The sequence below is a fragment of the Lycorma delicatula genome, chromosome 1 (genome assembly GCF_047948215.1).
Source record: "Lycorma delicatula isolate Av1 chromosome 1, ASM4794821v1, whole genome shotgun sequence".
Classification (NCBI taxonomy): Eukaryota; Metazoa; Arthropoda; class Insecta; order Hemiptera; family Fulgoridae; genus Lycorma; species Lycorma delicatula.
The window spans coordinates 121,071,488-121,086,600 of record NC_134455.1 but is presented as its reverse complement, the minus strand read 5'-3'; the positions used below and the strand labels follow the sequence as shown (position 1 = coordinate 121,086,600).

The 15,113-nt window shown below is 31.1% G+C and overlaps 1 protein-coding gene across 1 annotated transcript in view; it reads right to left on the bottom strand.

The window, feature by feature from the left end:
• The window catches only part of cpx (synaptic transmission protein complexin), a 267,739-nt gene that overhangs the window by 48,704 nt on the left and 203,922 nt on the right, over nucleotides 1-15,113 (bottom strand). The window contains exon 2 of the mRNA XM_075354714.1: nucleotides 10,165-10,316. Within this exon, the coding sequence (XP_075210829.1) occupies nucleotides 10,165-10,316 (152 nt within the window). The remainder of the gene's footprint in view (nucleotides 1-10,164; nucleotides 10,317-15,113) is intronic.

Sequence of the window (15,113 nt, the reverse complement as noted above, 5' to 3'; positions counted from 1 at the left end):
TATTGTGTCGGAGAAAATAAGCGGCGAGGCCGCAGCAGTACCAACCGGTGTGTCAGAATAATGACTAGAAACCATTTGGCCAAAATTAAAAGAGGGCTATTCGGACGAAAATATATATAATGCTGACGAACCCGATCTTTTTTTAACTGACGCCAGAAAGAACCCTTCTGTTTAAAGACAAAACATGTTCTGGGGGGGGGGGGATTATCAAAACAAAGACTAACAGTACTAATTGCTACAAATATGACTGGAAGTGAAAAAAAGCCTTTTGTTTACAGGGAAAACTGCTAAACCCCAATGCTTTAAAAATTTGAAATCTCTTCCTGTTATGTACAAAAGTATCAAGAGAGTTTGGATGACAAGTGATATCTTTACGTCATGGTTACGAAAATTGAACCGTGAATTAAAGACTGAAAATGATAAAATACTGCTACTCATTGACAACTGTCCGCCTCATCCAGACGTTGAAAATCTTTCGTATATAAAGTTAGTGTTCTTACTACCGAAAACAAGAGTAGTCTTACAGCTCTTAGATCAAGGCCTGATCAAGTCGGTAAAAGTCCACTACAAAAACACCTAATTTTACAAATGTTACAGGATTTAGATCAAAAAAAGGAAACACAAATAGCGATGCTGGATGCTATAATTATGTTAGAAAGATCACGCGAAGAGGTTTCTCCACTGACTGTAAAAAATTTCTATCGATATGAAGCGTTTTTACCACAACCTGGCGAAGTTACTGACGTCATTTTTTTTTGCGTGCGAAGAAGAATCTTTAGCGGAATGGGGCAATAGTCTGCAAAACAATCGTTGTCAAATGCATTGTTTGAAGATTATCAAGAAGTTGACAAAGATTTAAAAACGCATGAAACTGTAACAGATGATGAGTAGTGGCTTCAGTACTAGCAGAAATTGACGGGGACGTAGCTAATGACAATGAAATTAACGATAGCGACAACGATGAAGACATGAACCCTGCAAAACTTCCAGAAGTTTCAGCGACAATGAAAACAGTTTGCCGGTTTATCAGTTTTACAGAAATTTCTAATGAAGAAATGTTTGTTTTGATTTAGAATAGAACCTTTAAAAACTGTATTACAGCACAAAATGTCCAAACAAAGCAAAATAACTTTGCAAAAAACGACTTTTTGCAGACAAATTAATTTTTACAATTTTTCTCTATCTTCTTTTACTCTACAGTATTTGTATTTATTATTGCGTATTTTTAAAAATATTATTCTATTACGGAAATAAATTATTATTATTATTATTTTTAATGATTATTACTGTATTACAATACCCGTGTAGATGGCTTATTAAAATAGTACCACCAAGCTACCTAAACATCGGTTATTGTGACTATCAGTTATAATTCCATCCGATATATATATGTATAAATTAAAGATGTTTAATATATCAAATACTTTGAAATTGATTACTAGTACGAAATAAACAAGAGTGGAAGAAGACATACAACCAGCCATGTTGAATTGTGATAAATGAAAATTTTTGTTTTCTATGCTATCATGAATAGCAAAAATTGTTTTTTCTCTCCTTCATAACAGGAGAGACTGAACTCATACGAACTTGCATTGAAGAGGAGCTGATCGTACCTGACCCATTTAAATGTTCTGATGATATTGATTATGCGAGGTACTAATTGTCCTCATTCATGCGGGAAGGAGCAGATGATCGACACCTGAGAAGAGAGATCTGAGGAAAGAGGAGGTACAGAAACTTCAAGAGAGATGCTGGACCTGATTAAAACAAAGAGGCGAGTTAGGCAGACGTGGCAATACTACAGGGTGCCTGAGGACAAAATATCTTTCAATAGGGCTGCAGGCAGGTTAAAAGGACTTCTGAAGGCCATTAGGAATGGGTTAAGGGCGATGGGTAAAAAACTGAGCTACGCACCTGAGTAAGTAATTTATTCCACGTAATGAAGGATGCTAATAAAGAGGAAATATTGATTTCTTTGACGTCCCAGTGCCTCTAGGCCTTACGATAAGCTCTTCTCACGACAGAGATGTTGCAGGTGGTCAAGCAAGGGAAACGCTTAAAGAAGACTTAAGGCTTTTACCTGATTACAGATAAAGTGCTAGTTATGATCTCTTTCAAGGTCATAAAGTACACATCTTTTCCATGGCATCCTTCGAATATCGTACGTTCCATCAGAGAGAAGGTGTCTCAAGTAGCGAAACCAGATAAACCTGACACTATGTGTATTCCTACAGACCAATAAGTCTTTTACCGATTCTTTCAAGGTTGTTTGAGAAACTGTTTCTTAGGAAACTGTAGCCAACCTTAAAGCGAGATAATATTATTCAAGATTAGAAGTGTACATCTAGTACAAGTAAACAGATGCACATAGACAGTGGATGTCATCACCTATTGTCTGGAAGAAAAGAGATTCGCTTGGCAGCCTTCTTTAATGTTCAGCAGGCCTGACTGCAGACAAGGTCTAACTGCTTGGACTATTCTATAAGTTAAAACATACCCTTCCTCAACCTTTCTGTTTAGTCCTGCGGAACTGATTTAATGGAGTTTTTAAAAGGTCAGAAGCAATGACTAGTTATGTGGATACTTTGACATTAGATCGGGGGTTTCTCAGGGCTCTGTTTTGGACCAGTCTTGCACTCAAGTTTCATTGCGGACCCTTGGAATATGCAACCATCGCCTCATTACTGATGACACAGCAATCGTGGCTGTTGATGAAAATTCTCGTCTGGCCTTGGAGAAGCTTCAATCGTGGTTACACTTGATTGGCAAGTGGCTAACAAAGAGGCGAATAAAAGTAAATCACAATAAATCGAGTCATATCACGTTTGAGTTAAGGAGAGGTGAGAGTCAACCTTGACGGTGTTTTCATTCCGCATTTCTGATCGAGTAAGGTACCTCGTGCTCAACCTTGATCGTCACTTGACTTGGAAGAACCATGTAAAAGAGAAGATAAAATAGCTAAAACTCAGATTTAAGGAGCGTTATTGGCTATTGAGTAGGAATTTACATTTGTCTCTTTCCAACAAACTTTTAATCTACAAGGTCATTCTGAAATCCATTTGGACGTATGGTATACATATATGGGGTTCGAAGAGCAAGAGTAAGCGTTATACAACGCTTATAAGTTTTCAAAAATCTTTACAGAGACCTTGTGGTTTGTATGGAACGAAGTAATTCATAACTATATGAAATTGTCTTATGTCCGAGAGAAAATCAAGCAATTCCGTTCACATTACAAACAACGGTTAAGAAATTAGGTGAACTATCGAGCGCTGAATCTCCTAGACAACAGCGAGGACCTCCGACTACTTAAACGCTTTCACATGCTGGACCTGGGGTAGTGACTCTTAGTTGGGATGACATCCCTTGGGTGATGAGTATCTTCTCTATGTCTGATAAATAGCCTAAATTACTTTGATAAGAAAATTATGTACTCTTTCATTTTTATTTTCTTTTGTCTTACAATATTATTTGATTTTTTTATTTTTTGTTAGAGTTTTATACACTTTTATGCTTTTTATTTAGTGCATCTTTGCAAATGGATTTATACAAATGAACTACTGTTTTTTATGTATTTACATATTGTCTTGTACTTGCATCACATTTGAACTATTGCCTTATGCATGTATGCCTGATGAGAGATTTCATTGGAAACCTCTAATCTAGTGCTTATTGTAATTCCATTTACTTATCGTTCCTTCTTGGAACCATAAATAAATAGACAAACTGTGATAGAAAAAAGAAAAAGAAAAAGATTTTTCTCATCCGGATGTGTTGAAGAAAACTGTTTAGGAATTCGAAACTAACTAAATTGAAAAAAGTATTTGAAAACTTTAGTTTTTCTCTTTCGAAACAACTAAAACTTTTTTGCCAAATATAAAAAAAATTAATGAATAAATAATCAAACGGCAAGATTTTTTCTCCAGAACAATATACAGTGCAATCCCCCTATAACGTGGTTGTCGAGGGACTAACGTGACACCCGCGTTATAGGTTAACCGCGTTATTTTGAGATCAATTACAAAAATAGGAAAAAAATCAAACAATAATGGTTTAGTAGAAAAAGCCAATACAGTATAATGTGTACTTAAACAGAAACACGTTAAGTAAGGAAGATACGATGTTTTTTTCAGATATTCAGATATTTTTTGGAGACAGTTTATAATCCGCGCTATATCTGTATCCGCGGTATATCGAGCCGCGGTATAGCGCGGCTGTACTATATTATTATTTTCAAAAAAAGGTAAACAGTTCAGTAATCGGTATTTTTATAAAATATTTTAAGAAAGGATCTTAGAAGTTCAGAGAACTTTGAAATTTAAAAAAAAAATTTCATTGTTAAAGTTAGCCGGAAAGAATTGAAAGATTGAAGTTAAAAACATAAACCGTTGTCAATTTTGACGTCATTTGTAGTTACTCTGTATTTTTCCCAGACCATTAAAATTGCTTCGCAAATATACAATTTCAATGAAATTTTAATCATGTTTAATTTGTTGGTTTTTAAAAATATTGCTATTTTTTCTTTTTATAATTAACAGTTTTAATTATATGCTACTTGAATGTTGTTTAAATATTACTTCCATTGTAAAGGTTTTTTGCAATATTTCGAGTACACCTCGTTAAAACTTGTTGCTTCGGTTCGGTATTGTAAAAATATTTGTGAGTGCGCCTTATCTTTACTAAAAATTATCACTATTTTATTCACAAATAACCTGTTCAAATAGTATTTTTTCGGCTTTATGTTTTTTAATTTCAAATTTGTTTTATAGTTTCATGTAGCCGTTATTTGCATACACTGCATTCTATAGTATTAAAGAAGGATTAAACTAACAGTGGGAGGGAAATTAGAAACAAGAATTATTTTGTAGAGGACTATATATGTACAATACACTAGTTAACTTTGGATATTGTTTCTATTGTTCGCTTTGTGATCCTTCCACCATTGAATGTAAAACAAGCTTCCTGAATCGATTGTTGTTATTGTTACTTTGTCTTTTACTTAATCTAAATTAACTGTTTAGTATATCATCAATGTAATCTTATAGAATCTTTAAAGTATTTGTATTTATTATTTAAATATAATTATTTATTATAAGCCGTAAAATACCTCAAACACGATAAAACTTTCTTAACTAAAGAAATAGAAATAATTAAAAACGTTACGTGGGTGTTACCAACTGCAAATTTTTCTTCACGTGTGTTAAAGAGCATATAAATTTTATAAAAAATAATAAAATAGAAACTTTAACTTTGTGAAACATAGAATACGGTCATTCATACAATCATAATAATTTCATGAAAATTTTAGATATTTCTTACAAATATTATAATACTTCTAATTTGGAAAAATATCATATATACCGTAATAATAAAAATTTAATTAATGAACAAAAATATTTTAAAGACGATATATTATTTAAAAATATACTAAATATAAACATAAATCAATAATATTTAATCTAATATTTATCTCTTTAATAATATGGCTCCGTATGATTTCATTTTAATCCATCAGAATATATGGGTATATACGTGTATCCAGAATATATGTGGTCCAGTATAATAGGACCAGGACAGTCATGAATGTTTTTAAATTTTAACTATGATTTTTAAACTTTGATTTTAATGCATTAATTTTAACTCCTGATGATGGCTTCCGAGTAAGCCAAAAGATTTAGAGAACATAAACGTGCTGGTAAGGTGTAATCCACCTTACCAGCACGTATTTAACATATCAGCGGTACTATGTTTGAGAAATTAATAAGCTATTCATGTGCAGAATAATAAAATTTTTCTCATACTAAATACAAAATGAAGAATTATGTTATATTTGGCTTTCAAAGTACTTAAAAAGGGATGATAGTGTTAGGATCAACAATAGAATTAACATAAGTATGGCCTATTCTTTTATACTCCAAATTACGACCATAATAAATAAATCTTTGTATGTTCAATAGATTTTGTATCTACCTTTAATATACTTTTATTTAACTTACTCTTCGTGTCTGTCTTTCTGTCTGCGGCAGGATGGTTAAAACTTTGCCATACACAATTTGTGTTCACATTCATTGTGAATGACAATGCAATTTAGAGCAAAATATTTATACGTATAAACTGTTTTCAGTAGAAAATTATTTGTTTCAAGGATATTCAGTTTCAAACGTGTACATCTGAAGTTAGGAAAGTGAGAGAGAGAGAGAGAGAGAGAGAGAGAGAGAGAGGGTGAAAGAGAGAGAGAATTGTTGTCTCTACTACAAAATGACATGCTACATGAATGCTGTTTAAATATTACTTTCATTGAATAGGTTATTGTAATATTTCAAGTAGACCTTGTTGAAGCTTGTTGCTTTAGTTCTGTGTTGTAGAATTACTTCTACAACGAGTGTTACATTGATTTACTTTATTTCTTGAGGGTGTGTATTCAAATTTGCTCTTATCAACGGCAAAGTTCCATGGTAGTTCTCAGTTTCAGTAATGTATTTAGTGGTGTTATCCTAGGTAAGGTACTTGAGTTCAATGAATAACCTCGAGTCGATAAATTCTTATTTTGTTGAAAAGTTTTTTCCTGACAGTATGTCTAAATTGAAGTTTATAAAACATTCAATCTGATTTGAAAATGATGTAAACGATCGCTTTCCAATCAATCTTTGTGGTATTCTAATGTTTCTGCCATCCTTACTTCTGACCGTTTAAGATGTAATTGTTTGTATATTTTTTGGGGTTATACTGTGATTAATCACAGAATGGTTGTTGTAAAATCATTTTTGAATTGAATAATTTCATTCGTAGATCTCGGCTTTCGGTAGTAAGTAAATTGTTGATTTATAAATCAGTTTTTAAGCCTGTTTGGATTTAAGGGAGTGAATTGTGTGGGTACGGTATGCAACTCTAGTACCGACATACTTGAACGCTACCAGAGAAAAACCCTGGTACAAAAACAATAACCTCATGTATAATGATCTTAAGTTGCGAACCGTTCAGCAGGAAATCTCTCTGGTCAGCCTACGTTATCAAAATCGTTTGGATCGGCACCCAAATTATTTGACGGTCAATTTATTGGATAACACGATCAGTGATTTTTCGAGATTGCTAAGGAACAATATTCTTGGTTTACCTTATCGTTTCAATTAGGTGACTTTCTGGTGTTGCTGTACGGAGTGCTCTTCTATTTCATTTCGTTGTTATCGTTAAGTCATCAGCACTGGGTCTGTGACTAATTAATGCTAGTTCAAATATACATCTTATTTACTAATTGATCAATTATTTTGCTGAACCGATTGTAAAGTTGCTGTGTCGTTATAATAATAATAAAAAAAATAATAATATTGAAAATTATGATTATAATTTTAAAAAAAGGACTTTTTTTTTAAATTCGCTTTTATCTAAGAAATTACATAATACAATGTGTGCACCAAAAAGAAAAAAAAATCATTTATCATTAATAGAAACAAAATATTAGATTATTTTCTTTACAAAATTGATGATGTGAAAATTTCTAAATATCATTAAAAATATTTTGTAACTGTCTTTACAAAGTTAAACTAAGGTTTATAAAGAAGATTTTAAATAATCTTCTTCACAATAATCATATAAAATTTCATTTCATGAATAATAAAATTGAAAAACGCTAAATTGACCAAATCTAATGATCAGATTCCATTGCCAAAAGTACAAACGATCTTCATGAATTTGGTATATGTTTAAAATTAGCAATTAGCAATTTGTGTTTATTTCTCCATTTTTCCTGCATTGCTAAATATTTTATCTGCTTATCATTTAACATAAGAAAACGTGCACGAGTAAATAATAGTTATTGTTTTATTAAATTTCATATATTTCCAATATTTGGAATAAGGATTAGATATTTAAAAAAAAGAAGTAAGTAAACGTAAATCTAGCCTTCCATCATGATAAACTCATTAAATCCTTCATGATTTTTATCCTTAATTTTTCTTTGATACATTCATAAAAACAGTACACAAATAAAAATAAAAATTAAAATTAAAATTAAAATTAAATTCTTTCCAAACTTTTGTAATCAACGAAATTGAACCAATCGAATATATTGAAACGGCCACTCATCGTGCAATACGTTTTTGAAAACGTTGTTCAGAATTACTGTTGAATTAGTGTTACATATAAAAATAATTAATAAATTATTTATACCATTAACATTAAGAGCGTCCTACGCTTTGATTATTCATGAAATGAAGTTGTAAAGATATATTTATTTAATGTCTTGTTTTTATGATTATAGAGATGATTTTCGTAAAGAAAGACATTTCATACATAAGAATTTTATAAAGAAAATAATTTAATATTTTGTTTCGATTAAAGTTAAATAACATTATTTTTGCTTTTTTTTGGGTATACGTTTTAAATGAAGACGTATGCTAAAAAAAACTATTTTCTTTATTTTTTTGTTTATTTACTTTGTTTTTGTTTATCAATTTTTATTACCTTTTATTGGAGCACACCTAAGGCGTAATGTCATATAGATATAATTCCAGTTAATTTATTGCATATTTCATCGTTATCTTCCAGTTTAATTTATCTAATGAAAAAGGAATTTCCTTTTTTGTCATTTAATTAGCAGGCGCTAGGTAATTAGCACAATATTTTGAACAGGGATTTCATTTAACTAAGATATTCAGTAGTAAACGTAATGTAGAATATTCTAGATTACATTCGTATTTAAGCAGTTGATTTTTACTATTGATTCAACTTATTTTCCTTTTAGTTTATTTTGTAAAATTAAGAAAAAATGTTGCTAATGGAGTTTTCTGCTACAATTTATATATGTATTGTTTTCGAATAGACATTTTTGCTTGTTGGGCTTTGCAATAGAAAAAGATCTGTGAAAAACATTCTAAACATGATCAAAATTATAAAAATTTTTAATGATTAAGAATTTATGCAAATTGATTAGTATCATCTTTGCATGAATCATTCAGTCATGAAATAAAATTTCCAAAAAAGTTTCTTTGTGCTATCTGGTAATTAGTGAAAAATGGTATTTAAAATAAAGACGGGAAAATTACCTTGCATAGTTAATTATCATAATTATTATCAACAGTTCAGTTGAAAAGGTATCATATTCTACAATTTGTAATGGTATAAGATAATTTTTTATCAACTTCTGGTTTTCAGAATACTGTTTCGATTCAAATAAAAAATAAAAGTAAATTTAAAAAAAAGATTTTTCTGACATCAACAGTAATTGCATGTTATTATATATTAATTATATTGTACTATTAATACTACAATACTATTATTATATTGTACATAATTAGTTTCATCCATCTAAATTAATTTTCTCTTTAATAAAGTTACAAAATCACTAAGAGCGGAATTTTATTTAGAATTTACAACCCCTTTATACGAGCGCTACTGCTAAATTTTGCTAATCAATTTATCCCAATGATGTTCGAGTAGAGAAAAAATTAGGTATAAAACAATTGTTTATAGTTTAGAGTTATATACAAGTGAAAAATTTAATTAATTTATGTCCCAGTGCGAGCGATGTCTTAAAAAATATATTTAAAGAAATACAAAGAATTTACATAATCAAGATTTGAAATATTTCTCTTGAAATTTCATAAGGTTTCATTCGATACCAAGTGTTTGCTGATGAGAATTCAGAAATTGTGTTTTTAGAATCTGGCAAGACTATATTAAAGTTTAACAATGGTGGAATTAGTAAATTTGCTTCGACGTGAAGGGATTTATTACATATAATTATATAAGAAAGTATTTTGCAGTAATAACTAACCCGACAAATCACTCTATTCTCTGAGTATTTAATTCACTGTAGTTCGAACGTAAAAAATTCAAACTTTAATTTTTAGATAATCTTAACTGAAAAATATATTTAAAAAAAAATATGCTTATTAAAATTACGTAACAATATTGTAACAATTAACGAAGCAGAATATTTCCACCTTCCTTAACTCACTTACTGGGATTTGTAGCTTGAGGAAACTACTTTTAATTTTAAGTTTAGTTTAACTTTATTTTGTAAAGTTCAACTAAAGTTAAACTAACCGCTTATGATGCTGTAAGAGTAAAATTTAACTAAGTAGTATTTTGTTTCATAAAATTTTACATTGTTGTATTACATAACACAAATATAATGTGCCTTTATTAGTATTACTTAAAACAAACCTTGTCTCTGATTTCCTGTCTCATCTTTTCTCGTTCTTCTTCCATTTTCCTGTGTTTTTCCTTCCGCCTCTCCTCGGCTTCCCGGATGGCCTCCTGCCGCTCCCTCTCTGCCTCCTCTTCCTTCTCCTTATCATCTCCATCGTCGTCTCCGCCTACCGCCCCTGTGTAAGGAAGTAATGTATTAGTTAGGATGAATTTTATTTTTAATGTATAATAAATATATTACTTTTATTTATCTGAAAAACTCATTAAGTGATAATGTTTTGATTATTTATGATAATGTAGATTTATTTGACTCAGATAGATAACATAATTAGAAAACATTATTTTAATAAACTGTTTTCAAATCTCTTACGCAGCCTAATTTCAGAAGTTAAATTAGTAGTAAATTTTCACGTGATCAAAAATGAAGAAAAACATTGAGTTGTTTAAATTGAAAAATTTAAATCACAATTTAATCGAATAAGATTGATTTTTCCTAGTATAATTAACTGTTAGTAAATTCTCATTTGATATAAGAATCACTGTATTGTAAAATTTGAATTAGATGTATTGCAGACATTTTATATAGTAGAACAAATTTATACATTATTACAAATTAAGAATTACTTAGTAGATTAATAGATTAACGTAATATCGTTTAATATATCCGACTCTCTCTCTCTCTCTCTCTCTCTCTCTCTCTCTCTATATATATATATATATATATATATATATATATATTCTCTATTTATACGAGGCTCGATTGATACATTTTGAACACTAGCATGCTACATGGAGACAAAAGATACTATCGAGTTGGGCGTGGCAGCACATGATAGCTAAACTCCCCTTCTATAAACCTGCGATAATGCGTTGAAATCCGTTTACCGGTTTGTTCTCAGTAGCAGTTAAAATGGAATCGAGTACGGTCAATATGTCAACATGGTTAAAACAGCGCGCAGTGGTTGATTTTTTAACAGCATAACAGCAGAAAATATGAGTCCTACAAATATTTTTCATCGTTTGAAAGAGGTTTACAAAAGTGAAAAAATTGACTGGAGTACTGTGAATAGGTAGGCGTTGAAATTTCGCAAATATGAAGCCGATAAAGCGACAATTGAGGCGCACCTCGCAATGGACTACCAGTTTCTGTGACTGATGAGAAATATCGGAATCAGATAGACGATTTGCTTCAAAGTGACCGGCGAATCGCCCAGCGACGCATCGCTATTCAGTTAGGCGTATCTAAAGAACGAATAGGCCGTATTATCGAGCAACTGGGTTACCGTAAAATCTGTGCACGATGGGTACCGCGCAAAATTTCTGATGGCTCTCCTCAAGCTGAAGTTTGAGCCTATTCCACATTCGTCATACTCATCGGATTTGGCTCCGTGCGACTTCCTTCATCTCAAGAGGGATTTTAAAGGTAATCATTACATCACTGATGATGAGGTGAAGAAAGCTGAAGCCACTTGGATCTGAGAAATACCGCTAGAATTTTTCAGTGACGAAACGCAAAAACTTGTTACACGATGGGAAAAGTGTATCGTGTAACCTGGGATTATATTGAAAAATAAATACTTCATCTTGTAGCTAAGGTTTTGTAATTTTATTTCATTACACTATCTCTTTTTATTCCCATGCTACGCATATGTGTACAAAATTTATCAGCCGAGCCTTGTATGATATAGGAAATTGATGTTTGAAGTGAAAAGAGGTATTTGAAAGAATTAAGGAAAATAGATACTTGAAGTAATTTAAACAATGGATTCATTTAATGGGAAATGTTTTGAGAAATGGAAGCCTACTAGAAACAATAAAATAAATAAGGAAAATGTCATTATAATTCCAGGACAAAAAACAATTACGAAAAATACTGTTTGACGAAATATAATTTATTTATTATAATAGAACAAAATACTCCTTCACGTCATAAATATGAATAAAATGTATGAGCTAAAAAAAAAAAAAAACAAAACTAATATAAATCATTAGCTTCACCGGAGACATCACTAAACTTTTCACAGGGCATGACAAGAAGTAATCCCTAACAATAAAACAGTTGCTTTCGTGATTGTGCTATAATGGAGAAAGTTAACAACTCACGCACACGTTAATTTACGTTGAACAGTTACAATGCTGTCAACAACCACTACCTGAATATATCTACCTGAACATTCTATTGTTTATTATTATCAGCATCCTCCTATTTTCTCCAGTTTCTGATAATTTTTATTTTAAAATTTCATCTATAGTCTTTTGTAAACTGTAAATGAATTTCAACTACATTCATTTTTACGTTTAGCTGTTCAGGAGAAAAATTATATTAAAGATAAAAATAAATTAATCGAACAGCTTAGTTATATATTTAGCAGTTTTGAATGAAATTGTTGAATCTAACAACCGAAAATTTCTATAAATTTTTATCTTAGTAATATTCTGTCCATTATATCTTCATCCAAGTGATTATTTAATTTTTACCCTTTTGAATATTCACAATGGTATTGACCGTCACATGACGTGCAGTATTTGTTACTTGATATGTATATTTATTGGTAATAATGGGTGGTACTTTTTCGAGTATGAACTTTTCTTTGTTCATCTGGGAAGTATGAGATAGGTAATATTTTTAAGAAAGGTATTTTAATTCATATAAACTTAAATACAAATATTATGTTGATAGAATTTTTTTATTAAAAAATGTTTGGAAATTAATCTCATTTCCAATTTTAAGAAGTTTCATATTACTGCAAAATCTCTGTCTATAAAGAATTTATCCTTCTTTTTTCTGTTTAGCCTCAGGAACAACCGTAAGGTATTACTTCAGAGAATGAATGAGGATGATATGTATGACTGTAAATAAAGTGTAGTTTTGAATTAAATTTATCTGCCTTCAAATACTGTTAGTTCTTATAAACTTAATGTTATATATCATACAGTAATTTTGTTACATGTAATTTCTTTACATTCTTTTTTATAAAAAATTGTACAAAAATACTTTAAAGGAGTTAATTTTGAACTGTAAAAAATTTTATGATGAAAAGATTTTGTTTAATATCCTTTAAAACATTCTAATTAGTAGTTTAATATTGAGTTTTATTACTATGAGTGAAAAAAGTATTCTTTGTTAAACGATATTAAGCTTTGTTTATTATTCTTAATTAAATTAGTTTTTTTTGTTTTTTTTTACCTCTGAATAAATTTACTCTTTAAGCTGATTACTTTAAATATTTTCAAATTATTACCGACATATGTAAATTATTTACATAATATATACGATGGTAAGTCAATTATTATCCGCAATTTAGTTATATTTTTGTTTATGTTTGTAGAACTGTTGTGTTGCGTAGATGACGCGTGCGTTCAGGTTTGATGCTGCTAGGCTAGTTCCATTATCGCTGCCCTGCCGTTAACTATGGCTGCTCCGCTTTCTGTTTGTAACAAAGAAACGCAACGTTCAGTGATCGTTTTTTGTGGTCGGAAGATGTATGAGGGGCCGAAATTCATCGAAGACTTTTGGTATAGTACGGGAACAGTGTGTTGCCGCAACGGAATGTCTACGAATGGATTGAAAAAACGGTCGTACAAGTGTTACGCACGACGAACCGTTTACCGGCACAAATGAGGTAAATATTGAGCGTGCACGTGACATGGTTTTCTTAGACAGACGAATAACTATCGATGAAGTGGCACATCGTCTGCAATTTTGTCACGGTTCTGCCTATGATAACATCCACAACATACTTGAATTTCATAAAGTCTGTGCAAGATGGGTCCCAAAACAACTCATACAGTTGCATAAACAAACGCGCTTTGATATCTGCCAAAAATATTTGGGTCGCTGTGGTAACGAACGGGACATCTTCTTAGACAGAATCATTACCGGTGACGAAATAAGGATCCATCATTACGCGCCGGAGAGTAAACCGCAGGGTATGGAATGGAAACATCAAAATTCGCTTTGCTAAAAAAAGTTCAAGACCCAACCATCCGCAGGAAAACTGATGCTTACGGTTTTTGGGACTCACGAGGCTCAGTACTGGAACATTATGAGAAAAGGGGCACGACAATAAACAGTGCGCGTTACGGTTAGATACTTACTGCCAAGCTGAAACCTGAAATTCGAAGCAAACGCCGAGAACTGCTGTTGAAAGGTGTTGTATTGAAAGAATTTGTAGTGAAAGAAGCTGTGCATTTCTGGCTCGCAGCTCAACCGAAAACCTTCTTTTATGAAGTCATCAGGAAGCTTGTGCAACGATGGACCAAGTGCGTTGAAATCCAAGGGGACTATGTTGAAAAATGATGTACATGTAAGTTTCCTATTTGTGTTGCAATAAAATTTATAACTACATTACGGATAATAATTGACTTACCCATTTAAATGAAAATATTCATAAATGAATTTTATTAAGCATGGCCCGTTGGTATTAATATATAAATTATTTATATAATAGTTTCCACTTACCAGCAATCTTTAATAGTAATGTTCGAGCGCTTTCGGATTATTAATCCATCTTTAGATACAATGATGAGCTATACATTATAAGATCGGACTTAAGCAACCTGTAATAATCCGAAAGCACTCGAACATTACTATTTAATATATAATATTATATAATATAATATAATATATATATATATAATATAATAAATTTTCATAAACCTCTAAATAACCATTCCCCGAGATCAAACGGGTGGGATTAACTAAAACGTTTGAAATTGAAAGAGTGGAGAAGTGAAGAATCATTTTAAATAACATTGAAAATGAGTTGACGTCAAAAACGTTAAGCTACTACCATCCTAACCAGTGTGGAGGTCATTTAAAATTTTTCATACCTAGTTTCAAAAGTGACCTTATGGTACATCGTCAAGTATTAAAACTATTAAGCCTTTTTGAAAAGCTGTGACCCACAATAAATCTTTTAATTTTAGAAGGGCAGATCGAAGAGAGTATTTCCCAAATTTTC